Source organism: Hippopotamus amphibius, chromosome 1 (assembly GCF_030028045.1).
Source record: "Hippopotamus amphibius kiboko isolate mHipAmp2 chromosome 1, mHipAmp2.hap2, whole genome shotgun sequence".
Classification (NCBI taxonomy): domain Eukaryota; kingdom Metazoa; phylum Chordata; class Mammalia; order Artiodactyla; family Hippopotamidae; genus Hippopotamus; species Hippopotamus amphibius.
In genome coordinates, this window is record NC_080186.1 from 81,374,987 (window position 1) to 81,402,974 (window position 27,988).

General features: G+C 34.9%; 1 protein-coding gene across 5 annotated transcripts in view; it reads left to right on the top strand.

Annotated features, from left to right (window-relative positions):
- The window catches only part of DOCK7 (dedicator of cytokinesis 7), a 208,065-nt gene that overhangs the window by 155,382 nt on the left and 24,695 nt on the right, over positions 1-27,988 (top strand). For 4 of the 5 annotated variants that reach the window (XR_009050226.1, XR_009050227.1, XR_009050228.1 and 1 more), the window contains 11 exons: positions 4,105-4,287; positions 4,393-4,528; positions 8,109-8,205; positions 10,744-10,840; positions 11,173-11,307; positions 12,233-12,385; positions 17,040-17,198; positions 17,863-17,963; positions 18,866-19,058; positions 21,837-21,980; positions 24,410-24,541. Coding sequence is in view for 2 of the 5 variants with exons in the window: in XM_057717585.1 (XP_057573568.1) it covers positions 4,105-4,287; positions 4,393-4,528; positions 8,109-8,205; positions 10,744-10,840; positions 11,173-11,307; positions 12,233-12,385; positions 17,040-17,198; positions 17,863-17,963; positions 18,866-19,058; positions 21,837-21,980; positions 24,410-24,541 (1,530 nt within the window). In the remaining 3 variants the exon portion in view is untranslated. Of the gene's footprint in view, positions 1-4,104; positions 4,288-4,392; positions 4,529-5,047; positions 5,456-8,108; positions 8,206-10,743; positions 10,841-11,172; positions 11,308-12,232; positions 12,386-17,039; positions 17,199-17,862; positions 17,964-18,865; positions 19,059-21,836; positions 21,981-24,409; positions 24,542-27,988 lie in introns of those variants that run through there. The other variant, XM_057717594.1, reaches the window with a different exon arrangement.

Genomic DNA, 27,988 nt, shown 5'->3' on the forward strand with positions numbered 1-27,988 from the left:
AGAATCAATTATCATTTAGATTTGCCCATGTGTTCATCACTTTATTTGCTCTTGATTCTTTCTCGAATTTGTGACCTTCTGTAAAGGATGTTTTTCTACTTTGTGAAATACATCCTTTAGAATTTTCTGTTCTATGGTGATGAACTCCCTATGTTTCTTTGAAAAATGTCTTTATTTAACCGTCATTAGGATTTTTTTTTTAAGAAATAGCGTCTGAGTTTCCTCAGTTATCTTTCAGCATGCTGAAGACATTGTTCCCATTGTCCTCTCTTTTCCATTGCTGTTTTTGGGAAGTCAGCTATGGTGAACTGTTACTTCTTTGAAGATAATTTGGCTTTTTTTTCCTGTCATTTCTTTGATATTCTCCTTAGAATTGGCTTTCTGTGGTTTCAATCTATTGTCTAGTTTTGATTTTTTTTTAATAAACTTATTTATTTATTGGCTGCATTGGGTCTTTGTTGCTGCACACAGTGTTTCTCTAGTTGCAGTGAATGGAGACTACTTTTCATTGCAGTGCGCAGGTTCCTCATTGTGGTGGCTTCTCTCGTTGTGGAGCACGGGCTCTAGGCGCATGGGCTTCAATAGTTGCAGCACATGGTCTCAATAGCTGTGGCTCACAGGCTTAGTTGCTCTGCGGCTTGGGGGCTCTTCTTGGAGCAGGGATTGAATCCATGTCCCCTGCATTGGCAGGCGGATTCTTAACCACTGCACCACCTAGGAAGTCTCCTGAATTTCTTTATGTTTATTCTGCTTGGTAGTTTTTTGGGGCTTCTTAAATTTATGATGCAACATCTTTCTTCAATTCTATGAAATTCTCAGCTATTGTCTGTCCAAATATGTCCTCTTCTCCATTCTGTCTCTCCTCTTTCATACATCCAGTTAAACTTATGTTAGTCCTTTTTATTGTATTGTCTTTATCTCTACTTTTCTGTGTATTGCTTCTTTTTTTTAATCTGTACTTCATGCTGGAATGTTTCTTTTGATCTTTTGGTCTGCTTATCCTCTCCTTAACTATACTTGATGTTACATTACACCAATCCATTGGGTTCTTTTTTTTTTTCTTTTTTTTAAAATAAATTTATTTATTTATTTATTGGCTGCCTTGGGTCTTCATTGCTGCACACGGACTTTCTCTGGTTGCAGCAGGTGAGGGCTGCTCTTCATTGTGGTTCACGGGCTCCTCACGGTGGCTTCTCTTGTTGCGGAGCACAGGTCTAGGCACGTGGGCTTCAGTAATTGTGGTTCATGAGCTCTAGAGCACAGGCTCAATACTTGTGGCACACAGGCTTAGTTGATCCGTGGCACATGGGATCTTCCTGGAGCAGGGATCGAACCCATGTCCCCTGCATTGGCAGGCGGATTCTTAACCACTGAGCCACCTAGGAAGTCCCTCCATGGAGTTCTTAATTTGGTTATTGGGTAAATTTTTTTTCAGTTTTCTAAATTCTGTTTGTTTCTGCTATTTCTTTCCATTAAAATATTTCTCTTTATATTTTCAAGTTTCCTGTCAAGATTTTTAATCTTATTTTTTGGACAAGGGTGCATAGAAAGTGTGGTTATTTTATAATCTCTGATAATTTCAATTTCTCAAGTCTTTTTTAATTTTATTATTTATTTTTGGCTTCATTGGGTCTTCATTGCTGCATATGGGCTTTCTTTAGTTGTGGCGAGCAAGGGCTACTCTTTGATGTGTTGGGTTTCTCATTGCAGTGGCTTCTCTTGTTGTGGAGCACGGACTCTAGGTGTGGGAGCTTCAGTAGTTGTGACATGTGGGCTCCTTAGTTGTGGCTCATGGGCTCTAGAGCACAGGCTCGGTAGTTATGGCACATGGGCTTAGTTACTCCATGGCATGTGGGATATTCCCAGACCAGGGATTGAACCTGTGTCCTCTGCATTGGCAGATGGATTCTTAACCACTACACCACGAGGGAAGCCCAGTATCTCAAGTCTTAGTGTACCTTTTTCTGTTGTATGTTTTGTCAGTTCTCACTCATGATGTTATTGCTTCTTTGTGTGCCTAGTTTGTGACTGTGTACTGGACTTTATATTTGCATTATTATTTGTAGGTATAATAAGAGTCCTGGGGTTGTGGTTTCTTCCTTCACAGAAGATTCATTGATGGTTAATACTGGACCAGAATTATCTTTTTTTTTTTAATGCTTTGGGAGAATGGAGAAAATAGCCCCTCTGATTTTTTGTAGAGCTTAATTCTCTCATAGAAACTTTATTGAGAAAGACTGTTCTGGATACAAATCTCAGGTTAGTTTTATATGCAGCAAATTTCTACTAATTTATTGTGTTCTTTTCTGTGTATCTATTTATTTATTATTTGAATGAATGAACACACAGTCTCAGTTTCAGTGTAGGCAGATGTGATTTATGGGATCATGTTTTTGTGATTTATGGTTTATGCTTTTTATTTCTTATTAAGAAATTCTTTCCTACTCCCAAGATTATAAATATGTTCTCTTATATTTCCTTTTAACATTTAAGTTCTTTCTTTGCCTGGAATTTATTTTTTGTACAATGGTGAAAGGTAGGAGTCTACTTCTTTTCCCTAGGGAAATCAGTTATCTCTTACATTTATTAAATAATTCATCCTTCCACCACTGATTCATAGTGCCAGCTCAGCTATATATCTCAATTTCACATATGCATAGGATTTTTTTGTGTGTTTCCTATTATTTCATTAGACTATTTGTCCACCCACATGTCAGTATCAGACTGTCTTAATTATTCTAACTGTTTAGTAAATGTTGCTACCTGGTAGAGCATGTTTGTCCCCTATCCTACCTACATTCTTCCTCAGGAGTGTCTTGGTTATTCTTGGCTCTTTGCTTTTACCCATTCAGTTTTAAAATTAGTTTGTCAGCTTCTAGGAAAAACCTGGCTGGTATCTTGATTGGAATTGCATTGATCCTATAGAACAATTTGGGGGAAAACTGACATCTCTCCATTACTGAGTCTTTTTCGTGTTTGTCTAGCTTTCTTCAAACTATGTCACTGTGTTATTGGCAATTTATATGGGGGTATAAGATATGTTAGTGTGTACCTGTTTGTCATATTAAGTATAATTTTAAAACTTTGTTTTAAAAAATCAGTCATAGAGAATTTAGTCAATTTATTTATGCATACCTAAAAGTTCTGCTGTAGAAAGTGCTTGCTTTTAAAATAAAGGAGCATTTCCCTTATCAGAGAGACTGTGGATTTGGGGGTGGGAGTCAAAGCTATTTGTGTCCAGGTCAGGTGCAGTATAGCATAGTGGTTAGGTGAGTTTATGTAGGTGAGTATATTTACGTGCACATGCATCCATGAAAGGCAGTAAACATAGTGGATACGAGCCTGGTTTCTGGAGCCACACTTTCTGCATCTGAATCCCAGTTCCACCATTTACTGCAAAATACTTTCACAAAATATTGATACTTAACTACTTCTTTTCTCAGTTTTCTTGTCTGTAGGATGGGGTCAGTAATAACATTTATCTCTTTAGATGGTTTCAAAGGATAAGTAAATTAAAATACATAAAGTGTTTAGTCCAGTGCCTAGCACAGAGCAAGCTTTATGTAGGATTAGGCTGCTGTTGTTATCATCATCCATGGTAGAGGGGAGACTAGGGTAGTAGTTGAGGTCATGGCTTTCCTTTGTATTTCCTCTCAACATCCCATCCACTGCTTTCTTATTTATGTCTTCTTATATAAGTTTTTTATACAGTCATTTGTTTTGGGGTTTTCTTCTTCTGTTGTTTATATCGTGTCTGGTAGTCTTCAGTAGATATCTTAGTCTTCGGTAGGTATCTTAGTTTTTAATAATAGGACCTTTTAGTTTTTCCTTTTATGTTTTCTATTAACGTTTATAGTCTGCTGGAAGCCTTGTCATAGATTAAAATAATCTTCTATTACTAGGAAAGGTTCATTAAATTTCAGGACCTTAAGTTTAAGGTTCTATATGAGTTACACAAGTATTGTCTAAATCAAATGGTTCATTTGAAATATTTGATTTTTAAGTAATTATTGTTATATTGCTTTTAGAAGAAAATAGCTGACAACTGGTAAAAAAGAAATGGTCTTGATCATCGTGTCTCATTCTACTGCTTTTTATTTTCAGAGTGGCAGGCAACACACTACCTTTTCAGCAGAATCAAGTCGAAGTCTATTGATCTGTCTGCTTTGGGTTCTCAAGAATGCAGATGAGACAGTTCTACAAAAGTGGTTTACAGATCTCTCGGTCCTGCAGCTAAACCGGCTATTAGATCTGCTTTATCTTTGTGTATCTTGCTTTGAGTACAAAGTAAGTGATCATTGTGCCGTTGCAAAGAAGAATAAGAGGGGAAATACAATGTGGAAAGAAGAAAATTTCCTCAATGTGTCTTCTTTTCTAATGTTTAAATTTTAGGGAAAGAAAGTATTTGAAAGAATGAATAGCTTGACCTTTAAGAAATCAAAAGACATGAGAGCAAAACTTGAGGAAGCTATTCTTGGAAGCATAGGTGCTAGGCAAGAAATGGTGCGCCGAAGCCGAGGACAGCTTGGTACGTACACAATATCTTCTCCTTCTGGTGAGAATTTTTTTCAGTTTCCTTGAACACTATATTACAGTGATCATTTTTGCAAGTCTTCAGTGACAGTTCTATACTTTTAAAATAGTGTTTTAAATGTATCTATGAATTAACTTGAATAGCCATTTGTTTGCAAGTTAGAATTCCTATGTGAATAGGGTGAGCATACTTATAATTTGCTCTGGATAATCTCAGCTTTTTTCTCTTGCCCTTGTGTGATTATTAATAGTATCCCTTATTTAAAAAAAAAAATTTTAAGAGCAGTTTTAGGTTCACAGCAAAATTGAGCTGAAGATACAGATAATTCCCATATATTCTCTGTCCCCACACATGCGTGACCTCCCTCATTATCAACCACAGCTACCAGAGTTGTACACTTGTTACAATTGATGAACCGGCACTGACGCTCATTATCATACACAGTCTGTAGTTTACATTATGGTTTACTCTTAGTCGTCCGTTTTATGTAGCGTCACTTTTTACTCTTAAAAGTTTCCTAGGGGACTTCCTAGGCGGTGCAGTGGTTAAGAATCTGCCTGCCAGTGCAGGGGACACGGGTTCAGTCCCTCTCCAGGAAGATCCCACATGCCATGTAACAACTGTTGAGCCTGCACCCTAGAGCCCATGAGCCACAACAGTTGAGCCCATGTGCCACAACTACTGAAGCCTGCACACCTGGAGCTCATGCTCCGAAACAAGAGAACTCTGCCACCAAAATGAGGAGCCGGCGCACCACAATGAAGAGTAGCTCCCACTTGCCGTAAGTAGAGAAAGCCCATGTGAAGACGCAATGCAGCAAATAAATAAATAAATGTATAAAAAAAAGTTTCCTAGTTTTGCAGTGAATTAATATACCCTGTATGTAAGGCAAAGATATTGCCCATTAAACTCAAATATTAGGAAGAGAAAACAATTTAGTAGCATTTGAAGTCTAATTCCTAGTCTGCTACCCATTAGCCTTATAACTTTGGCCAAAACACTTAATTTCCCCACTTTCCCTTTCTTCGTCCACTTGTGATTGTTTTGAGATTTTAAAAGGTAGTATAACTAATTGATATCATCTTTGTAGTGACCGCGTGTGTAAACATTTCGTAAATTCTAAAGTAATATTGATGGTGAGACCTTCTTAAGGTCAGGGACATGGCTTAGTCATCTGTGTACATGACATATGCTAACAGCTCGATATATATTTGTTGACTTAAAATGTGACTGTATGTTTGCATGAATATTTTTTAATGTTTTTTGATAGGCCATTTAACTTGATCACTAAGTAAACTTAAATATCTTTTATATGCTATGTGTGTTTGGAATTAAATAATGAATAAGACAAAGTCTTTGCCTTTGGAATTAATTGAGCACTGTTTTTTCACTTAAGTTACATACAGTTTACAGTGTACCTATTGATTTTCTTGTAACTCATTTAGTATGTACAACAGCCCTCTAGAAAGTATGGAAATTAACTTTCTCGGTCATTTAATTATTAATAAAACCTAATGAATAATTATCCTCATCTTTAAGATAAAATAAAACTCAGGGAGGTAAATAACTTGCCTAAGGTCATAAACTAAATGATGGAACCAACATCTTTTGACTTCCAATTTACTGTTCTTTATATTATACCATAGCTCTTTCTCAGGCTTACTGTTGGAAACAGTGGAGCTGTTAATGTTTGTTACATTTTTAAACATGTGATCTTTGGACATATACCACTGTTTGAATGTAAGAAATTAAGTTCTATATGTGGAATTAAAAAAAAAAAAAAAAAGCAAACCGTTCCACCCCTTCCCTGCCCTTCTCCTGCCTCCCCCCACCAAACTCATAGATACAGAGAACAGATAGGTGTTTGTTAGAGGTGGGGGGTAGGGATGGACAAAATGGGTGAAAGGGGTCAAAAAGTACAAACTTACAGTAATAAAATACTTGAGTACTAGGGATGTAGCTTATAGCATGGTGACTCTAGTTAACAAATGTATGCTTGAAAGTTGCAAAGTGAGTATATCTTAAAAGTTCTTATCATAAGAGAAAAACATTTGAAGCTATGTGTGGTGATGGGTGTTAACTAGACTTGTGATGATCATTTTGTAATATGTGCATATATCATATCATTGTGTTATATACCAGAAACTAATATAATGTTATATGTCAATTATATTTCAACTTAAAAAAAAGAATTGACGTTCTCATCTTCAAAAAATTAAACCTTTGCAATTCTTATTTATATTTGGACACTTATTAAGCTAGGCCACCTAATGATAGACATTTTTAACTCAGGAGATGAGAGACACTTTCATGAAAGAAAAACAGTTAATGATAAAAATGAAGATAGATCACAGATACTTATTTTGTTAACTGTCTTAGTGTAGACATATCTTTTTACTTTCTTTCACAAAATTTCTTAAAGACAGAGGTTTCAAAATCAAAGAGGTAAAGAGAGACAGAAAGGGAAGGGAAGGGAGAGAAAGCAGAAGGAATATCCAGACATGTCTTTTATTGTGTGTCAAATTATATTTGTTTCTCAGTATTTTTAAAGTTTTTGTTTGAACTCTGAATTTTTACTTTCATTTTTCTTTCCGTCCTCCCAGCCAGTTTAAAGTCTCATGTTTTTCACAAAGGAATATCAGGTTTCTAGTTGAAAGCTTGAAGTCCTGACTTGATTCCATTGTTTATATTTCTCCTCAGTTCTCAATGCCTTCTCCACTTCTGCTGGATTGGTATGAATCAGCTCTGTTGCTGCTGCCCCTTAAAGGAGCGCATACTATTCACTTTGCCTTCGATCCTAGAAACCTCTTGGGAGAAAGCCCCTATCTTCCTCCTGTCCTGCCTTCTGTGGACCAGAAGAAATAATTACTTTTGGAATCCTTAATGTGTTTATTTATTAAACAAAAAGTTATTGAATTCTCAAGATGTGCCAGACACTTTGTCAGTACCTGACATAAAGTGGTGAACAAAATGGACATAATCTCTGTTCTTAAATAGCTTATATTTTTGTGGTCATAAGTGCTATGGAGAGACATAAAGTAAATTAAGAGGAAAGGAAGTGGTGGAGAGTTGAGGAAAGCCTTTCTGCAGAGTTGAATAACTGGCCAGTGAAAATTTGTGGGAAAAACAATCAGTTAAAAGGAATAACCACTTTTGCGCACATCCTAAATCAGTAACATATCTAGTGAAACTGTAAACACACACACATACACACACACACACACACACACTCTAATGGTAGTGTAAGCAAGAATGGGAGGAAATAAGGTCATATCATTCAGGGTCTTATAAACCATGGTTAAGATTTTGGGAAAGTCAGTATTAGAAAGTTTGCTTATTTAAAAGGGTGTTTGGTTTTTTTATATTACACTTAGCAAATATATTTCTTCTGTAACTGTTGTGAAAAATTTTAATAAAAAGCACCATTGTCAGGTTTTTCCACTTGTACTAAGGATAAAGTGGCTATGTATAAAATTAATAACATTATGTAGTATTTCTTATATGTTTGCAAATATACATGTATGTGGTCTAACTGAAATAACATTTAAAAAAGGTTTTGAAACTTGTCTGACAGAGAGAAGCCCATCTGGAAGTGCCTTTGGAAGCCAAGAAAATCTGAGGTGGAGAAAGGATATGACTCACTGGCGTCAAAACACTGAGAAGCTTGACAAGTAATATAACCTATCTTACCTTACTGATGGGCTTGTTGAATTTCAAATGCAAGACAAAAATGATTAATTTTAGTGTTATTTTATATATATTAGGTATTCAAATCTTAGAAGACAAAATAGTTATATTGCATTTTTAAATATTAGATTAAAAAAGATTTGGGGTAAGAATTTTTCATATGGTATAATAAAACGAAAGGTTACATATTTAAGTGCTACTCTACTTTCCCCAACAATCCCCCTTGGAAAATGCATTCAGCAACTATTTTTAAAATATATTTTGGGTGTCACACTGAACTAAATATTTCAAGGATTACAAAAAATTAGAAAACTAATCTTTGCTCTCCTAGAGCTTAAAATTTAGTTAAAGAAAGACAAAACACTACAAGTCTTCTGTTTCTAGCACAGAGGCAAACTAGGTACACTAACTGACCACCCTACTGCCAAAAACAACTAAAAATGCACTTTCATGAGTCCAGTATCCTAAAGAAGTGCATCTTCAGCATAAGGGGAACCCTTCTCACTGCTCAGGTAACCACAGGTAAAATTGCTTGGCTTGAAACTTGGCATTGTATCAAGGGGCTAAAATTTTTTCCTGATAATTTGTAATTACAAGGTAGCCCTCAAGTAATTTGATGGGCCCCCGCAACTTTGAGAATATGGTGACCAACTCATTCAGGTTTGCCTAGTACTCCTAATTTTAGCAGTGGATGTTCCACATCCCCGGGGAAATTCCCAGTCCTGTCCTAAAGCGAACCAAGATTGGCCACCCTATCTGAGAACTATCTTCAGCCCAGGCTTTAGAGGAGTCTCACAGATGAACTTCCAGAAATATTAGCTCTCACACAGTAAAATCATGAAACACAGGAGAAGCAAATCCCTGTGGGAGCCAGCAGAGAGAGAAGCGGCAGTGTCAGTACCGTATGGATGAGCTTGGAATTGTCAGAAAATGTCTTAGTCTCTTCAGGCTGCTATGACAAAATACCACACACTGGGTCACTTTTAAACAACAGAAATTTATTTCTCACAGTTCTAAAGGCTGTGAGAAATGTTTATTTCTCTAGCAGTTCTGGAGGCTGGGAAGTTCAAGATCATAGAACCAGCAGATTTGGTATCTGGTGAAGGCCCTCTTCTGGGTTATAGACTTCTTGCTGAGTCCCCTTGTAGTTTAAGGGCAAGCAAACTCCCTGGGGCTTCTTTTATAGAGCCACTAATCCCATTCACAGGAGCCCTGCCCTGATTATCCAGTCACCTTCCAAAAGCTGTAGCTCCTAACACCTAATTGCCTTGGGCATTAGATTTTCAGTGTATGAATTTGGCAGGAACTCACATACTCGGACCAGAGCAGATACTGAATATAACTGTGTTAAAAATTTTTAAAGTTTGAGTTTTTGCTTTTCTGTCCTCTTTGTTCATGTTTGTTTCGTTATTTTTCCATGTGTGTTTTTTCAGAAATCAAAAAGCACCAAGATACTACGCTATTAGTATGTTGCTTTATTTCTTCATTTGTAGAATGTGTTTAAGGAAGCCTTTTTTTTTTTTGGTGTTTTCCTGATTCTTTTGTTTAAACCATCTTGTTTTGTCATGTTTCTTCACAAAATCTCACTGGAATTTTAAGTTCGAACATTATATATTTTCTTTAATTCTAAGTATGTTGTATTTTCTCCTTAAATTTAATTTGTAAATTCACGAACTGTTCTCTTAGTGGCAGTAATAAAGATTCAGACTTTAACATCTAAGAACTTTGAAAAGTTAGCATTTAATATGTCCTTATATTTTTGCTTTGAGTTATTTTTTTTGCTACTTGGATGTAATATATAGTTTCTATATATGTATTGCAACTAAAATGTCAACTTTACTCGTAAATCATATGTAGTTATTAAATTTTTAATTTTCATTAAATAATACTTTGGAAATATTAGTATTCAAGTAAACCACTTTATTACATGAAGTTGTTTTATTTCTAATGAGTGATTCCTTCCAGAATCTCACTGAAGAGTTAAATCATTTTCTGTATTAAAATGTTTGTATCAAAAATTTGGGGAAATTAGACAAAACAATTTTTTAAAAAGGTCTTTTTTCCTAAATAAATATGTTGAAAATCCTTGAAACGGTAATATGAATACTAAACATTTTGGATGTTGCTTTACATGAAAGCAGCCCTAAATACAAACCTACATAGCACCACCTAGTGTCTGCATATCATTCAGAATAAAACAATGTTTTCCTGTGTTTGGTGCATCTCTGAAAACTAAATATTTTTGCCTTTAGTAGCACTGTAGTACTATAATGGGGTGAGAAGGTCTGTACTGGCATCGTTGACAAAATGTAGGTTAAAACAAAACATTTTTAAATATGCAAATACTGTTTCCTTATTTCTTGCAACTTTGCATTCAGGCAAATATTGAAAAATGGTTCCCCTGAAAAAGAAAAATGACTCCAAGGTTTTTTATTTCTGTACATCTTTAAGTCTTTCTTGAATTGTAGAGGTATTGGCTTTTCTAAAAGATAAATATAATTTCTTATAATATTTTGTATTAGGTCAAGAGCAGAGATTGAACATGAAGCACTGATTGATGGAAATCTGGCTACTGAAGCAAATCTAATCATTTTGGATACATTAGAGATTGTTGTCCAGGTAAGAACACAAATTAGAGGAATTTAAAGTAGTATAGATTTGGTAAATTAGGATTGGGGGAAAAAGTAGTTATTGAACCATATAATTACATTTAAATATCAGTAGATCCTAAAAGTTATATCCTTGCTTCTCTTTATTTCTCTTAAAACCTATCCATTCTTTTTTCCCCTTTTCTTTTTTTATCCGCATCCTTCTCAGCTTCTTTTCCTTGAGGTCATCCTAGATCTTACATTATCTTTTTCCCATTAAAATTATTTATTTATACATATTCTATTTCTCTAACCAAATTGCAATTAACGTCTCTATTTTATTTTTCTGTTTTTAAATTGCAGACAGTTTCTGTAACAGAATCCAAAGAGAGCATCCTTGGTGGGGTGCTAAAAGTGCTACTACATAGCATGGCCTGTAACCAAAGTGCAGTTTATTTACAACACTGTTTTGCTACCCAGAGAGCCCTGGTTTCAAAGGTGGGTTATTTTTGTACCTGCTGTCTTGTCAGACCTTGCTTTCTTTATTGACATTGTCTAAGATCATTTGACACATTCATTGATTATATTTTAAATATATTTATAGTTAAAATTTTAGTAATAACCTAATAAGACTCTTGATTCTTTTTTGGCTTTTCCCTACTGCTTGCCTTTTGGAATTTCTTTCTTATTAGAATTACCTTTAACCAGTTTTTCTGGCTTTGAAAAAAAAAAGAGTATTTCTGATGTGTAGAAAGGCCTGAAATTAATAGCATATTTTAAATATGGGGCTTTTTGTGCTTTCTCTTTATCTTATTTTGTCTGTTCCTTATTGACTTGATATATCAAGAATTAAATATATAATTGTTCAATCCATTGAAATTAACTTATCCTATGTTAAATGGAAAGGAAGGTATTTTTGTTGTTTGTTAAACTACTTCAAATATTTATTTCCTGTGTTTTCCTCTAGAAATGTGTATTCTTAATTCGTAAAGGTAGATATTTCATCTTAGTCATCTTATAAGATGAAATACAGAGCTGTTGATGAAACTTAGCCAGTGAAAATAACATATACTATTTTGTAATAATGAAAACATTTCATAGAATTATTATGCATTAGTTACTCTAGTATGTGTTTTATGCACATTATTTAATCTAAGGTAGTCATAAAATCCCATGTAGATAACATCATTAGGCCCATTTTATGGATGGGAAAATCTGTCCAAGGTCACACTACTGGCATAATCCATATTTGAACCCAGTCTGTTTGGCTGTGTGGTCCATGTTATTAACCATTAGCAAATATTACTCCTTAACCATTCTTTTAATTCCTGGGCTACACCAACAGATCTCTGCATCAGTCTATATTAACATATCTCTGGAACTTTTACTGCATAAATTCAGTGTTGGTGTTGTTTCTTTGCAGTTCCCTGAACTCTTGTTTGAAGAAGAGACAGAGCAGTGTGCTGATTTGTGCCTCCGGCTTCTCCGGCACTGTAGCAGTAGCATCAGTACAATACGGTCACACGCTAGTGCCTCCCTTTACCTACTTATGAGACAGAACTTTGAGATTGGGAATGTAAGTGTTTTATCTCAGGATTGTAACTTTGGATTCATAATGAAATAGAACTTCTATAGATATGTATTAAATGGGTTCAGGGAGAGCATGGAAATTTTTGGGTATATTTTGAGTCTAATCTTAGACTGTGTTTCTATTTCTCATTCTATGCATATCTCATAAAAGACCAAATCTCCAATTTTACTTCCTATACTAAAAAGAATGTATATAGAACAGATTTAGAATATAAATGTATGTTGAACTATTGTAAATTTTAAGTATTATCGTTAAGGGAAATGAAAGTAATAATAAGAAAAATTAGAAGTTTAAATATCTTGGCTTGATATTTTATGCTTATATCCCAGTCTTTGAAGAATTCCATGTTTTCGTTTTTTTTTTCCTTTGATAATAGATTTATGTGTTGTATTTTTTGTAACTTTTTGGGTCAAATGTTTAGTGCATTTATTCTTATTCATGTAAGCATTTCAGGTCTAGAATACTCCATTTTGCACTGTTTTTGGTGTCTCATTGGTTCTGATATATAGTATTCTCCGTATTTTTGGTTTGTAGTTATTTTATAATTTCAGTTTATATTTTCTTTTTAACCCAAGGTTTTAAAGTTACGACGATAATTTTTAGGGGGGATTTTTGTTGTTTTTTCTTCTGGCTGCACTGCAGCCTGCGGGATCTTAGTTCCCCAACCAGGGATTGAACCCAGGCCCTCGGCAGTGAAAACGTAGAGTCCTAACCACTGAACAGCCAGGGAATTCCTGATAAGTTTTAGTTTTATTGCAAAGTGATCATACAATTAATATACTGTGTCTCCTTTTTGGTACTGTGGATGTGTGTGTTTGTGTATCCAATCACATAATGTTTTTATGAATGTTATACAAGCATTTAAAAAGAAGCGATACTCTTTATTTTCAGAGTATTGAGTTAAACAAATATATCTTATTAATTACATTATTCTGTTTTTCTTTATTTTTGGACCAAAGGAGGTAATTTAAAGCTTACACATTGTCCTCCTTTAGGTCTTATTTGGTAAATTGATATGATAATTACTTAGTATATTGAAAACTACTATTCATAGCTATTATATCTTACTGTGAATTATTCCTTTAGAATTGAAAAAGACCCTGAATTGGTTTCATTTAAAATTTTTATATTTTTGGCCTGAATTCTGCCTTGTATGGTATTGATACCTCTGCTTTCTTTCTAATTTGAAAGAAATTTGAATACAGTTGTGCTGTATTATTTTGTTATGTTTCCCCACTTCCCTCCTTAAAAAATGTGTTGGTTGTTTTCATCTTGCACTTTTATGGTCAGTTCACCTTATTTTTTGGGTGTAGTCTCTATTATATTTAAGAAAGTTTTTACTGCTCTAATGATTACCTTTATGATTATGTATTACCTTCAGCTCTCTATTTCTTTAATCATGCATTCTCAGTGAAGGCAGTATTGCCACCAAGCTAGTGAATATTGGTTCTTGGGGGTCAAAAAAAATCTTAGCTATCACAATGGCTTCCCTTGAGTTCTTTTATTTCTGCAATTTTTTTCCCTAAGTTACTGGCTTCATAAAATTTTTGTAATTTAAGGCAAAATATTTTATTAGAATTTTCATCTGTTTCATGACCACATTTTCCTATTAAGTGTTATCTGGTATTTCACTGATCTTCTTTACCTTTTTGTTAGTCAACACAGAATGCGATAGTTTATATTGGCCCAGGTGTTTGTAGGACATTCCTTCAGGAATGTGTCTCTCATGGGATTTTGCTGTTGCATACACATCTTACCTAATTTCCTGAAGTTTCTGGTCAATCTTTTTCTAATCAGTCCTTCCAGATTTTTAGGTTATTTTGTTTTCAAAACAGATAGTTTTATCACTTCACAGCGAGTTTCTTATTTAAAAGAAGTATTTTCCCCATTATTTCTTAAATCTGCACCCTAGGATTCCTCACTGTTTACTATCCCCTCCTTGCCTTCTATTGAAACTGCTTCCTATTTAGCTTCTCTTGGCAACCCTTATGCATTTTTCTAATGTATAGATTATAACAGTCTCCTCATTTTGCTGAAATAGAGCTTATGGGGTTTTTTTTCTGTTCATCTTTTATTTTTATATGAAACACAGGGGAAGTAGGAACTTGCTATCCCACATTGTCCTATTTTTACTGGAAGCCAAGTCCTCTTTCCTAATTCAGAACAGAAGAATCTAGTTACTTTATGGATCTTATTTAGTTTTTGAAATAAAGTCCCTAAAATTTGACTACACTTGGAGTTTTCTTGATACATTCTTCTGTTATTTTACAGAAGCTTTATATAATAAGATAAAAATAGGTAATTTATCATCTTAGTGTCAGGTAGTGTCTCTAAAAAGGAATAGGTAATTTATAACTGGCAGTGATTTTATATAGTTTATAAGTCAAGAGATATTAGAACTAAGTATTGAATTGTGTTCTAGGTACTGTCGTAGGCATTGGGCAAAAACAGATGAAAGGACAGTCATTATTTTCAAATAGCTTAGCATCTACTAGGGTAGGAGATGAACAGGTAATGTTGAGGTAATAATAGTAATAGTAAGTACCTACTTCAGATGGTTTTGTGAGGATTATATAAATTAAGTAAAACACATTAAGTAAAACACATCAGTAAGTGGCTCTGAGCAAATGCTCAATAAGTGTTTGCTGTTAATATAATGAGAGGTAAGCACAGGGGACTGTAAGCACAGAGAAAAAGAGCTTATGCTCTCAAGGATGGGTTTTCAGAAAGAGGAGATGCTTGAACTAAGGATGAAGAATTGCCCAATCAGGTGGGTAGGTAGTTAGGTAGAACTTTTTAGGTAAAGAAAATGGCAAATACATAATTAGAAATGCATTCAGATGAGAGTAGGAAACAGGCAAAAAGAGAAAAACTTCTTAGCACTTTTTTTTTTTTTTGGCTGCCTTGGGTTGTCGTTGCTGCAAGTGGGCTTTCTCTAGTTGTGGTGAGCAGGGGCTACTCTTTGTTGCAGTGTGCTGGCTTCTCAGTGTGGTGGCTTCTAAAGCGCAGGTTCAGCAGTTGCAGCACACAGGCTCAGTAGTTGTGGCTCTCTTGCTCTAGAGCACAGGCTCAGTAGTTGCGGTGCACAGGCTTAGTTGCTCCTCGGTGTGTGGGATATTCCCAGACCAGGGCTTAAACCCTTGTCCCTTATATTGGCAGGAGGATTCTTAACCACCTGTGCCCCCAGGAAGTCTTCCTATGCCACCAAGAAGTCTTAATTGTTATGGCTCAAAGAGAGAGTAATAAGAGATAAAACTGTAATTGAAATGTCTGTACTAAGCTGTCATAGGGCAGATACTTGTTTAATACTGTACTCTCAGTTCCCACCATATAATTTGACACATTTACTTGGTCAAATATTTGAATTTTATCCTCAAAGCTGTGAGCAGCCGTTGGAATATTTTAAGAAGACTGACATGTTCAGATTTACATTTTACAAAAACTTCCCTGATGATACTTAGGGGGTGAGAAAAAAGGCAGAAAGATTGATTGGGAAGTTATTATAGTAATCCAGGTAAGAAATGGTAAGAGCATAAACTAAAGCAATGGTATTGGGAATGGAAAAAGAACAGATTGGAACAGACTAGAGGATAGTGTGGATTGGATTTACGGTATGAATAATGGGAGGGGAGAATGACAATGGAATGACTCCTAGATTTTTGGCCTGAGTAACTGACTACAAGAATAGTAGCACCATTTGTTTAATCAGTAGGGGAGGAAGGTATTTTAGAAGTGTTAAAATTGAGGTACCCATGTGGCATTCGTAAGGAGCCAACTAGTAAAATATAACAGCTTGAAGTTCCAGAGAGAAATATGAACTGAAGACATAGACATATATCTGTACTGGTCAAAGGCAGAGACATGGATGAGGCTGTTTAGAGTATGACAAGGGAAAAGGTTTCTTGACAGAATCTTTGAGAACAAGAGGGGATAAAGGATAGAAAAATCAGGATAAAGGGGTACCACTGAAGATAAAGTGAGCATTTTCAAGGAAAAAGTAATCAATACATTTAAATATACAGCGATGTCAAGAAGAATATTGACAAAAAAGTATTTTGGATTTGGTGATTACTAGGTTGTCACTGATAACCTCTTTAAGAGTGGTGTCATAGTGGGGAATGGTGGAACAGAGATGAATTTACACTAAAAAAAAAAAAAAAGACTGTAAAGTCTTATACTCATCACTCCAAAGATTTAAGTTACTTTATACAGGATGTGAGTTGTTAGTGAACCTGATGAAAGGGGCTAGAGTGCAAAGACCACATCTAACACTTAAGAATTTTGCGATGTTGGTCAAGTTTCTTTAACACACCCGTGAAAATGGTGTTATTATTAATAACATATACCTCATAATAGATCAGTGTAAAGTCTAAGTACCACTTCTAATTCAAGTCTAACACACAGTTCTTTTTTTTTAACCCCATTGTGTAGGCTGTTATTAGAGCAAGATTCTAAGCTTTATGTCCTTTTAAAAATAAGATTTCAATATAAACATTTCATTGCTTTCCCAAAAATATTTTGCCTAGAATGGTATTTTTTTTTTTTCACTAACCTTTTCCTTTTAGGAAGTTAAAAAAAATACTTTTTCCCTTTAAGCTTTCCTGTATGAAATGTTTACCTGGCAATTTCTCTGTTACAGAACTTTGCCAGGGTTAAAATGCAGGTAACCATGTCACTGTCTTCCTTGGTGGGCACATCTCAGAATTTTAATGAAGAATTCTTAAGACGTTCTCTAAAGACTATACTGACATATGCTGAAGAAGATTTGGAATTGAGAGAAACAACATTTCCTGATCAGGTCAGAAATCCTAGTTTTTAGAGCATTAACTGAAGTAGGAATTGTAAATAGGCATTTTCCAAATTGTTAAATCAAACTTTGGTTTTTATTGGAGGAACCTATATTTTTCTTTCTTCCATATGTGTCATAGATAGGGCTGACTCTCTTTGTTTTAATAAGCCACCCTCCCTTCTCAGAATGGTTAATATCTTTGGTGTTTAATTCTGTGAATTTGTACCAGGAAGAAAAGTAAACTTAGGCAGTATGGACAAACAAAAAGCTTTATGATGAAACTATTTCCACTGATTAATGAAACAGTAATTTACCTCAAAAAGTAAAGTTTCTACAAGCTACCTTTTGGGAAAATCTGAAACATAGGATAGAATTTCTTTTTGTGTTCCTTTCCTATATTCCCCATATCCCTATATGTATTTTGTTTCTGCTGATAGTTCTACTTGTTTCTGGCTGACAGAACTGAAAAAACAGTCTGTTGAGAAATTTGTATAAAGTTTACTAGCCTTCCCCCACCTTACCCCAGCATACCCACACTCTTTAGAACTGTATGAAAATCATATTATCTGTTTTGAAATCTTTAGATGCTTATCTGAAATATCTTCCAAACTAATTTAATGGTTGTGAATGAATGACAGTTGAAGAATGTTTTTCGTACAATTCTCTGCTACAGGTCCAAGATTTGGTTTTCAATCTCCATATGATCCTTTCTGATACTGTTAAAATGAAGGAACACCAGGAGGATCCTGAAATGTTGATTGATCTAATGTACAGGTAGCGTTTGTTTGATTCACTTGTACCTTGTATAATGCAGCTTAAATTAGTACGATACACACAAAACATGAGATTAAAAAAATACAAAAATTGTTTGTCATTTTCTAATATTAATTGAAAAGTCACAGTGCGCTTTATCAGATCCCCTGTGTTACTTCTTCTCTTAAGAACTATGAATAATTATTCAGCATATTTACTGATGATCAAAAACAAGAAGATTTTTAAAAATAATGACACATCTAACACCTTGGGATCCTGGGCCCTACATTTCCTAGGAAAGCCAAAGACCCATATTTTAAATGTAAAAATCAGTTCTTTAGGAAGAAAATACAGGGTATTAATATTTTACTACAATATTAGTTTTGCTGATTTTAAATATGGCTTTGCCTGTAGGATATTATTTATAGGATATTTTGAGAATTTTGTAATTCCTATTGTATCTTAAAAGATGTATGTAAAACTTGACTTTTTCTTTGCCATTTGACTTCTTTTTACAGTTCTGGAGCTTCTTAAAGGCGCAAATATAACAAATATTTTCTTTAAAATAAAGATGATACAATGAAACAGTGTTTTATAAACTTTTTCCTTGAATGTAAAACATTTATATTCCTATAGTAAGCATGTAAATTCCCACAGTTTTTCCCTTACTGATTGTTCCCTTAATGGCCAGCTTTTCATATAAAATGTCCTTTTTTAGCCCCCCGCTGCAAAAAACTGATATTACCCATTCCATGGGCCCAGTTATTTCTCTAAGTATACTCAAAGACATTTTCATTCCACCCAAAAACTGGTCTTAATAGATTGTGTTCAATAACAGAAACCTAAACAATGAACAAGCAATTTGAACTCCCTTCCAGCTTGGGAAGCAAATGCTAATTGAGAAGAATTTCTGTTTTAACTAGAATTGCCAAGGGCTACCAGACCTCTCCAGATCTGCGGCTGACCTGGTTACAGAACATGGCTGGCAAACACTCGGAACGCAGCAACCATGCTGAAGCTGCGCAGTGCCTCGTTCACTCCGCAGCACTTGTTGCTGAATATCTGAGCATGCTGGAGGACCGGAAGTATCTTCCTGTGGGATGTGTAACATTTCAGGTAGGAATCTGCCAGGTTTACATTAAATCAAGGTATGTCCTTTTTTGGATTTAACTTTTCTCACTGGTGTTTAGATTCATTCAGCTTGTAAGGAAAGCATGAAGACTGAAGGTGATACTTCACAAGAGGAATTAACATTTCACTATCACTTTCATTAATACATTTTTAAAGAGTATTTCTTGTTAATTCTATTCCACGTTTTCTTACCTTTGAATTATCATTGCTGTGTATATTTATTCTGTTTGCCTATACTGCTTTGGACTTTATAGCATCTGTGAAATACATTCAAAATACTAAGAATCAGAATTTAGTGGAAACTTTCAATTGTCTTTTAATTAAAATACTGAGTAAACCAACATTCTCCATTCCCTGTATAAAATATGCTCATATATGACTCAGAAATGATAATTTATGCTCTAGTAGGGTTACATACTCTGACCCACTAGTTGAATTTTTTGCTCACCAAGAGTTAAGTTATACTTTGCGTTTCTTCAGAACCTGTTAATGCCAGGTTTGGGAAGTTAAAAAATTTAATTATGTGTTTTGTTCTTTGGTAAATCTAAATGCAAAAAGAAAATGAGTTATTGTTTCTCTGAAAACTGAGCTGAATGTTTTGCAGAGAGATCAGACAAATACAAAAGGATTGGGGGAAAATCTCCTAGAAATCTAGGATAATTTGATAATCGTTTAGGTTCAAGTTTTTACTCTAAAGAAACTAAAACTGGAAATCTTAAATAAAGGTTGCATTGTGGGTATTTAGTCAAGAGAGATTACATGGAACTCTGACCTCGAGACTCATACACAAAGAAAAAGCCTTAAGATCTACTTTAAGAAATTGAGTGTGGGGACTTCCCTGATGGCGTAGCGGTTAAAAATCCACCTGCCAGTGCAAGCAAGATCTTTTTTGATCCACCCCGTAGAGTAATGGAAATAAAAACAAAAATATAAGTGGGACCTAATGAAACTTCAAAACTTCTGCACAGCAAAGGAAATTATAAGCAAGACAAAAAAACAACCCTCAGAATGGGAGAAAATATTTGCAAACAAATCAACAGACAAAGGATCCATCTCCAAAATATATAAACAGTTCATCCAGCTCAATATCAAAAGAACAAACAACGCAATCAAAAAATGGGCAAAAGACCTAAATAGACATTTCTCCAGAGAAGACATACGGATGACCAAAAGGCACATGAAAAGCTGCTCAACATCACTAATTATTAGAGACATGCAAATCAAAACTACAGTGAGGTATCACCTCACACCAGTTAGAATGGGCGTCATCAGAAAATCTACAAACAGTAAATGCTGGACAGGGTGTGGAGAAAAGGGAATGCTCTTGCACTGTTGGTGGGAATGTAAATTGATACAGCCACTATGGAGAACAGTATGGAGGTTCCTTGCAAAACTAAAAATAGAGTTACCATATGACCCAGCAATCCCACTGCTGGGCGTATACCCACAGAACACCATAATTCAAAAAGACACATGCACTCCAATGTTCATTGCAGCAGTATTTACAATAGCCAGGCCATGGAAGCAACCTCAATGTCCACCAACAGATGAATGGATAAAAAAGATGTGGTACATATATACAGTGGAATATTACTCAGCTATAAAAAGCAATGAAACTGGGACATTTGTAGAGATATGGATGGACCTAGAGACTGTCATACAGAGTGAAGTGAGTCAGAAAGAGAAAAACAAATATCATATATTAACACATATATGTGGAATATAGAAAAATGGTGCAAATCAACCGGTTTGCAAGGCAGAAGTAGGACACAGATGTAGAGATCAAACATATGGACACCAAGTGGGGGAAGCGGGGAGGATTGAGGGGGAATGAATTGGGAGATTGGTATTGCCATATATACATTACTAATAAGAAAAAAAATACCAAATTGTACACTAAATATATGCAGTTTATTGTCTGTTAACTATATCGCAATAAAAGTTCTTAAAAAAAAAAAAAGAATCCACCTGCCAGTGCAGAGGACACGGGTTCGATCCCTGTGTCCGAGAGCCACAACTACTGAGCCCACAGGCCACAGCTGCTGAAGCCCCGCACCTAGAGCCCATGCTCTGCGATGAGAAGCCACCACAATGAGAAGCCCGCACACCACAAGGAAGAGTAGCCCCCACTCTCCACAACTAGAGAAAGCCTGCACACAGCAGTGAAGACCCAGTGCAGCCAACAATTAAATAAATAAATAAATAAATAAAAATAAAATCTAAAAAAATTGAGTATCAACTGTGAATATTTAGGTTCAAATCAAATATTTAAGGTATGTGTGTATCATTTCTTTTTTAGAAATAGTGGCTGATCCCAGTCTCACTGGGTAAGAGGGCTTTTATTATACCTTGAGTTTTTTCATTAACTTAATGTATGTTAGGCAAGCCAAGGGACTATTTTTGTACCATAATTTCCCTGATAGGGAGTTTTGGCAAGATCAATTAAATTAAAAATAAAGACTGTTTAACTCTCCTTAGGTGTTCTGTGTGATATGATTTTCCTTAGCCCATGATTTTTCTTAATTTTCTTTCTTACAGCTTTTTATTTATGGAAAAGTTATCTAACAGTGGTGTTACAATTTATTGTCATCTTCACAACAGAAAAAGTTTTTGGAGATTTGTCTTTTATCTTTGCATTGACTACCCCTTCTTTTTTAACTTAAGCTGATAACTATATTTCATCTTCAATTACTTCTTCATATACATCTTTCATGTTAAGAAATTAATTCCATTTCACAAGCCTTAAACATTTTTTCCTCCTAGAATATTTCATCTAATGTTTTAGAAGAATCTGCAGTCTCAGATGACGTGGTATCTCCAGATGAAGAAGGTATCTGCTCTGGAAAGTACTTTACTGAGTCAGGACTTGTGGGATTACTGGAACAAGCAGCTGCTTCTTTCTCTATGGTAGATGACTTTTATTCATTTCTTTCCACAGTTACATACTTCTTAATTATTAGTGACATGTATAGTTATGCTTTCTGCATATGGCCCTGTTTTTCCTTTAGGATAGTTTTCTCTGAGTACCTTAAGAACTATATGATAGTTTTCTTTAAGTATCTTAAGAACTGTCTAGTAACAGATTTGCTTTCTAGATTCATCCTTGCTTATTCCTTTTTATCTTAACAGTCTGTTACTTCCTCCAGTGTTTTTCATCCACTTGTTTGTGAACCAACACTTAGTCTATAAGAGATTTTTCTTTTTGCTTTACAAAACTTTTACCACCAAACATTTCTAAACCTTAAAATTTTATAAAAAACAGCAAAAGAGAAAGCCTGTGGTGTTCAGGAAGATTATGGCCACTCCTCCCATTGGTTGCATAGTGAGCTCTATTAGGTAGATATTGAAGTGTTATCAGGAGCTTTATGAACTGTATCTTAGATCCCCTGTCTGACCTACCCTACCATGCTATAACTCTAATCCTTGTCCCTGCCCATCTGTATGTGAAGAATTGAAGCAGTCATGTGGATCTGAGATGGGATGTTTATTGGAGAAGGAAAAAATAGCTAGCCAAATCCCTGCTTGCTTTCTTGAACCATGGTGATAGGGTTACCTACTTTCTCTGAGGTTTCTGCGGAGTGTTTACTGTCCCAGCACCAAGGTTTGGGAGACAGTGAGGTTCACGTTAGGGTAAAAGGGAAGCTTGATATAATATGCAGTGCTTCCCTCCTTCCCCATTGGGCTGTTATTGGGAATTGGTTATTGCTTCTCCTGGCCTTAACTCTCCCCAGCAATATATTGGTTATGGGTATAGATTTAGAAGGCATACAGCCAGAATTCAAATCCTGGCTCTGCTACCTTAGTAGTTAAATCATTTCAGGCACAAATTGCTCAACCTACCAGTGCCTCACTTTTCTTATCCATTAAATGCATCTAATAATAGTGCCTACTTCATGGACTTCCCTGATGGTCCAGTGGTTAAGACTCTGCTTCCAATGCAGGGGGCAAGAGTTCCAATGGTACTTACTTCAAGGAATGTTGTCAGGGTTAAATGAGTTAACCTATGTAAAGTGCTTATCACAGTGCCCGGCTCCAAGTAAGTTTTAGAGTGTTTTCTATCATCCTCTCTTCATTATTGGCACTTAGAAGCAATTCGTTTAATAATGATTCTGAAACTCAAAGAATATAAGGTGGTCCATTTTAAAATTTCTTGTTTTTCAAGACCTTGATTGTCTTGATTCTAACCCTGAATCTCTGTTCCTGGAGTTTCAATTTAAGTGATATGAACTAGCAGGAAAAAAATTTTTTTGGTATTAATGGGATATTTTAATAAATATACATTCTCTGTGTATATGTGTATAATTTTAATAATTCACAAGCAGTGAATTTAAATTGGGGTACAGTGGCCTATATTATAGAAGCCTGTATTTTGCAATACATATAATTATGAATTTCATTCTTTTTCAATTAATCTACTTAATATTAATTAAAATAATTACTAGGGCATTTTTGTTACACTAAATATATTTTACCATTATAGCTACATGATTGCTTACATATACTCATGTGAACTGACTAGAAAATATAAGAATCGTGTTTATTTCCTTGGGAAAATACGTTTGTTGATGTGTGAGGCAGTGGGAACTCAGTGGCTCTTGGAAAATATCTCTTTTCCTTGACTACAGCCACCAATCCATTATTAAAGACAAGCGAGTGGGATAGCAGTATGAACACATTTTGTCCCTTACTGTGATTATTACCAGAGCAGCCCTTGGCCAACCACTGGCCAGCTAGCCCCTACTTGAATAAATCTGGTGGTTCAGAACCTTCTTATGTTTTGTTAAAGATCAGTGATTTTTCCGTAGGAGAGTTCTAATAAGATTTCCTGTGCCAATTTAATATTTTGGAAAAGTTAATAATTTTAGCGTCCTAGGAGGCCACAGGTTATCTGATATTTGTGTATCTGTGACCAGTGTAATAATTGGGTTTCTTTTATTCCTCTGCTCAGAATTCAGTTTCTGCAAAATTTTATATGCATCTATAAGGAGACACACATACACACATTTATTTTAGTTAAGTAATTACTGGGTAAGTAAAAGCAGAATGTCCATTTCAAATTATATAGAAATATAAATATGCATATATGTACGTGTGTATATTTTAAATGCACAGATACAAACACACACACACACGTATCTATTCATCCATCTAGAAGAGATAATATTACATTGTGCAAAATTATTTTATTAGGCCTTAATCAAATTAAAAATTAGTAGTGTTTTTTATGTCCTATTGGAAAACAGTAGTATTGTCTTAGTAAAAATATTGTGAATTCATAAATTGTAATTCACTTTCTTATGGAGGTAAAAGAAAGCAATTTCTTATTCTTCTTATAGGCTGGCATGTATGAAGCAGTTAACGAGGTTTACAAAGTACTTATTCCTATTCATGAAGCTAATCGGGATGCAAAGAAGCTATCCACGATTCATGGTAAACTTCAAGAAGCATTCAGCAAAATTGTTCATCAGGTAATGATTGTACTTTCTAGCTCTAGTATAAATGGAGAAAACTGTCTACAAGCATTAGTGTTGCTTTGTACTAATGTCAAACTAGATCCCATGAAATGACCATTTTAATCAGGTTACAAATGAACAGTGTCAAAATGATTGTTCATGGCCAAAGCAAGACTCATTAACAAAAATGAATTTACCTAAAGTAGATTATGATCATCATAACCTTTCCATGTAGCTTCTCTTTTTTTTTCTTCACTTTTTTAGAATTATTACTAGTTGCTAAATTTTTTAAATTATGAGTTATTTTCTGTTTCACAGTGTGAGTTATAGTTATGAATCTGATTTTTAAATTGATTTCTATTCATTTGCTGCCAAAAATGTTTTTATATTTAACTTTTTATTAAATGATATGAAAGCTTAATAAACTCCTGATAATTTTTAATGATTTCAACTGAACTTTTAACTGTTTTTCCCATATATTTTTGTTTGTTTGCTTTTCCCATATATTTTTATTCAGTCATCCTTTAACATATTTCTAATATGAAAATAACATTTAGTGAAAATAATGAATAAATGGCTGTCATGTTTATTCATTTAAAATAGTATGATTTCAGTACTTGTTTATAGTTCATGGAATCCACATATTATCACTAAAATTAAAATTAAAATAAACTTGGTTTAGAAATGAGGTAGACTACTAACAGTTGATTTCCCTGAAGCTAAATCACTGCTCCATTGAAATACTCTGAAATATCCTATTGAGGTTCCTCTTTCTGTACTTTTCTGTTCCCTTCCCTGTGCTACCCATGCTGTTGTCTGCTACTGCCATCATCAAAGAAGGAAGTGGAATATTGGTTTTCCACTTTAGCATTCAGTATTAGTCCCACTTTATTGTCTATCGGCTTGACCTCCTCTTTCTTGCCTTGGACTAAGCTATTCTAGATGAATTGATATAACCTGAAAAACTTTAACAGTCTTAAATATGGCCACTATACTGTTAAGCCAGAATTTTATTGTGGTTTACTAAAATATTGAAGTAGCAGAAGATCATTAGGATTCTTGATCACAATAGGTGGGTCTTTTTATAATCAGTTGTACCTATACTATTAAAGAAATCTCATCCCAGCTTCCAGAGCTATAAATTGCAAATTACACATGTCAGGTCTGGAACATCTAGAGCTAGTAGCTTCCAAAAAACTTTCATCCATTTGTATCAAAGGCATTTGAATGAAATTTCAATTTTTATTCCAATTTACCCTGGGTATTTCAGTGAAGTGCAGCTTACATGAGTTAGACATCTATTGGGTTGGCCAAAAAGTACCTTCGGTTTTTAAGTAAAAATAAAAGACATATTTTTCATTTCCATCAAGAACTTTATTGAACAATGTATTCCCCCTTTTGTTCCACTACCTTCTGCCATTTTTCAGGCAGTTTCATAATTCTGTCTTCCCAAAAGTTTTTATCTTTTTGAACAAAGAACTGTTCCAGGTGCCTTTTACAGTCTTCCAGGGAATTGAAATTTTTTCCATTAAGAGAATTTTGTAAAGACCTAAATAAATGAAAATTTGAAGATGCAGTGTCGGTGAATACAGCAGATGAATCAGAACTTCCCAGCCAAGCTGTAACAGTTTTTGCCTGATCATCAAAGAAACATGTGGTCTTGCCTTATCCTATTGGAAGATTATGTGTTTTCTGTTGACTAATTCCGGGCACTTTTCATCGAGTGCTGCTTTCATTTGGTCTAATTGGAAGCAGTATGTTTGAAAGGATCCTTTGGTTTTCTGGAAGCAGCTCATAATAGAGGACTCTCTTCCAGTCCCACCATATATATATCACCACCTTCTTTGGATGAAGACTGACCTTTGGTGGTTCATTTTGCTTGCTCTATGATCCCTTCCATTCCACATTATTGACAGTATCTACCTTTCATCGCTGGTCAATTTGTTTGAAATAAATAAAACAATTTGTTTTATTTTAATTTTTTTTAAGATTTATTTTATTATTTATTCATTGATTTTTGGCTGCATTGGGTCTTCGTTGCTGCACGTGGGCTTTCTTTAGTTGCAGAGAGCAGGGGCTACTCTAGTTGCAGTGCTCGGGTTTCTCATTGTGGTGGCTTCTCTTGTTGCGGAGCACGGGCTGTAGGCGCACAGGCTTCAGTAGTTGCAGCTCATGGGTTCAGTAGTTGTGGCTCACAGGCTTTAGAGTGCAGGCTCAGTAATTGTGGTGTACAGGCTTATGTACTGGCTTATTTGCTCCGCGGCATGTTGGATCTTCCCAACTCAGGGATCGAACCCATGCCCCTGCATTGGCAGGCGGATTCTTAACCAGTGCGCCACCAGGGAAGCCCACAATTTGTTTTAAAAACAAAACATTTTCATTATGTTTAAGTAGAGAATTGCATGCGGAAATACAGTCAAGAAGATTTTTCACTTATGTGGAACCTAAACATTAAAGCAATTAACATAACTAAGCTGGTGCAAATGATTTTCAATGCTTGATTTGGATATTTTGAGTATGTTGGCTATCTCCTGCGTGGCATAACGTTGATTGTTCTCAATTAATGTCTTGATTTGATCGCTATCAACTTCAACTGGTCTACCCCAGCGTGGAGCATCATCCAGCAAGAAATCTCCAGCATGAAACTTCACAAACCACTTTTGACACGTTCATCAGTCACAGCACCTTCTCCATACACTGCACAAACCTTTTTTTTGCATTTTTACCTTTCTTGAAATAATAATGCATAATCTGAAAATGTTGCTCTTTTTCTTCCATCTTCAATATTAAAATGGTTATACAAAAATTCACCAACTTTGATAGATTTTTTTTTGATAGATCTTTTTTTAAATGTAGGCTGATTGACAGCTGTCACATACAATCTAACAAAATTGTTCTGAATGAAGTTAAAGATAACTAAGTGCTGCTAGAGCCACCTTACAGGAAAAACCAAATGAACCTTTCGGCCAACCCAATAATTTAGACACAAATGAAACAAGTAGTTGATTTTCTTTTCCCCAAATTTGTATTTTTCACTTATAAAAGTTTTAAAAGGTGAAATTTTAGCTTCTAGGTTTTGAATAAGCAATTTATAAAATTATCACAGGTCTTAAGTGAAGGAATATGGTATTGAAAATACCCTGGTGTTTTCTGTATGGAGAAAAAATTATGTACTGAGCTTCCTCTGGCTTTTTTTTTTTTTGTTCTTTTTAAACAGTTTTTTTTTTTTATGACTTGCCCTTTTTTTTACTTTTTATTATACAGAGTACTGGCTGGGAGGTAGGTAATGTTTTAGTTAGTTAAAGACACTAATAGATTGATTTGATCAGATTTCTTATGCCAATGCTTTGCCCACATGTGCTAGCTGTGGGCATTCTGTTGCTGTCTGCTGTCAACTGAATTCATTAACCAAAGAAATTTTGTTAAAATACTGTAAGTTATGTTAAGAAATTTATTACTAAG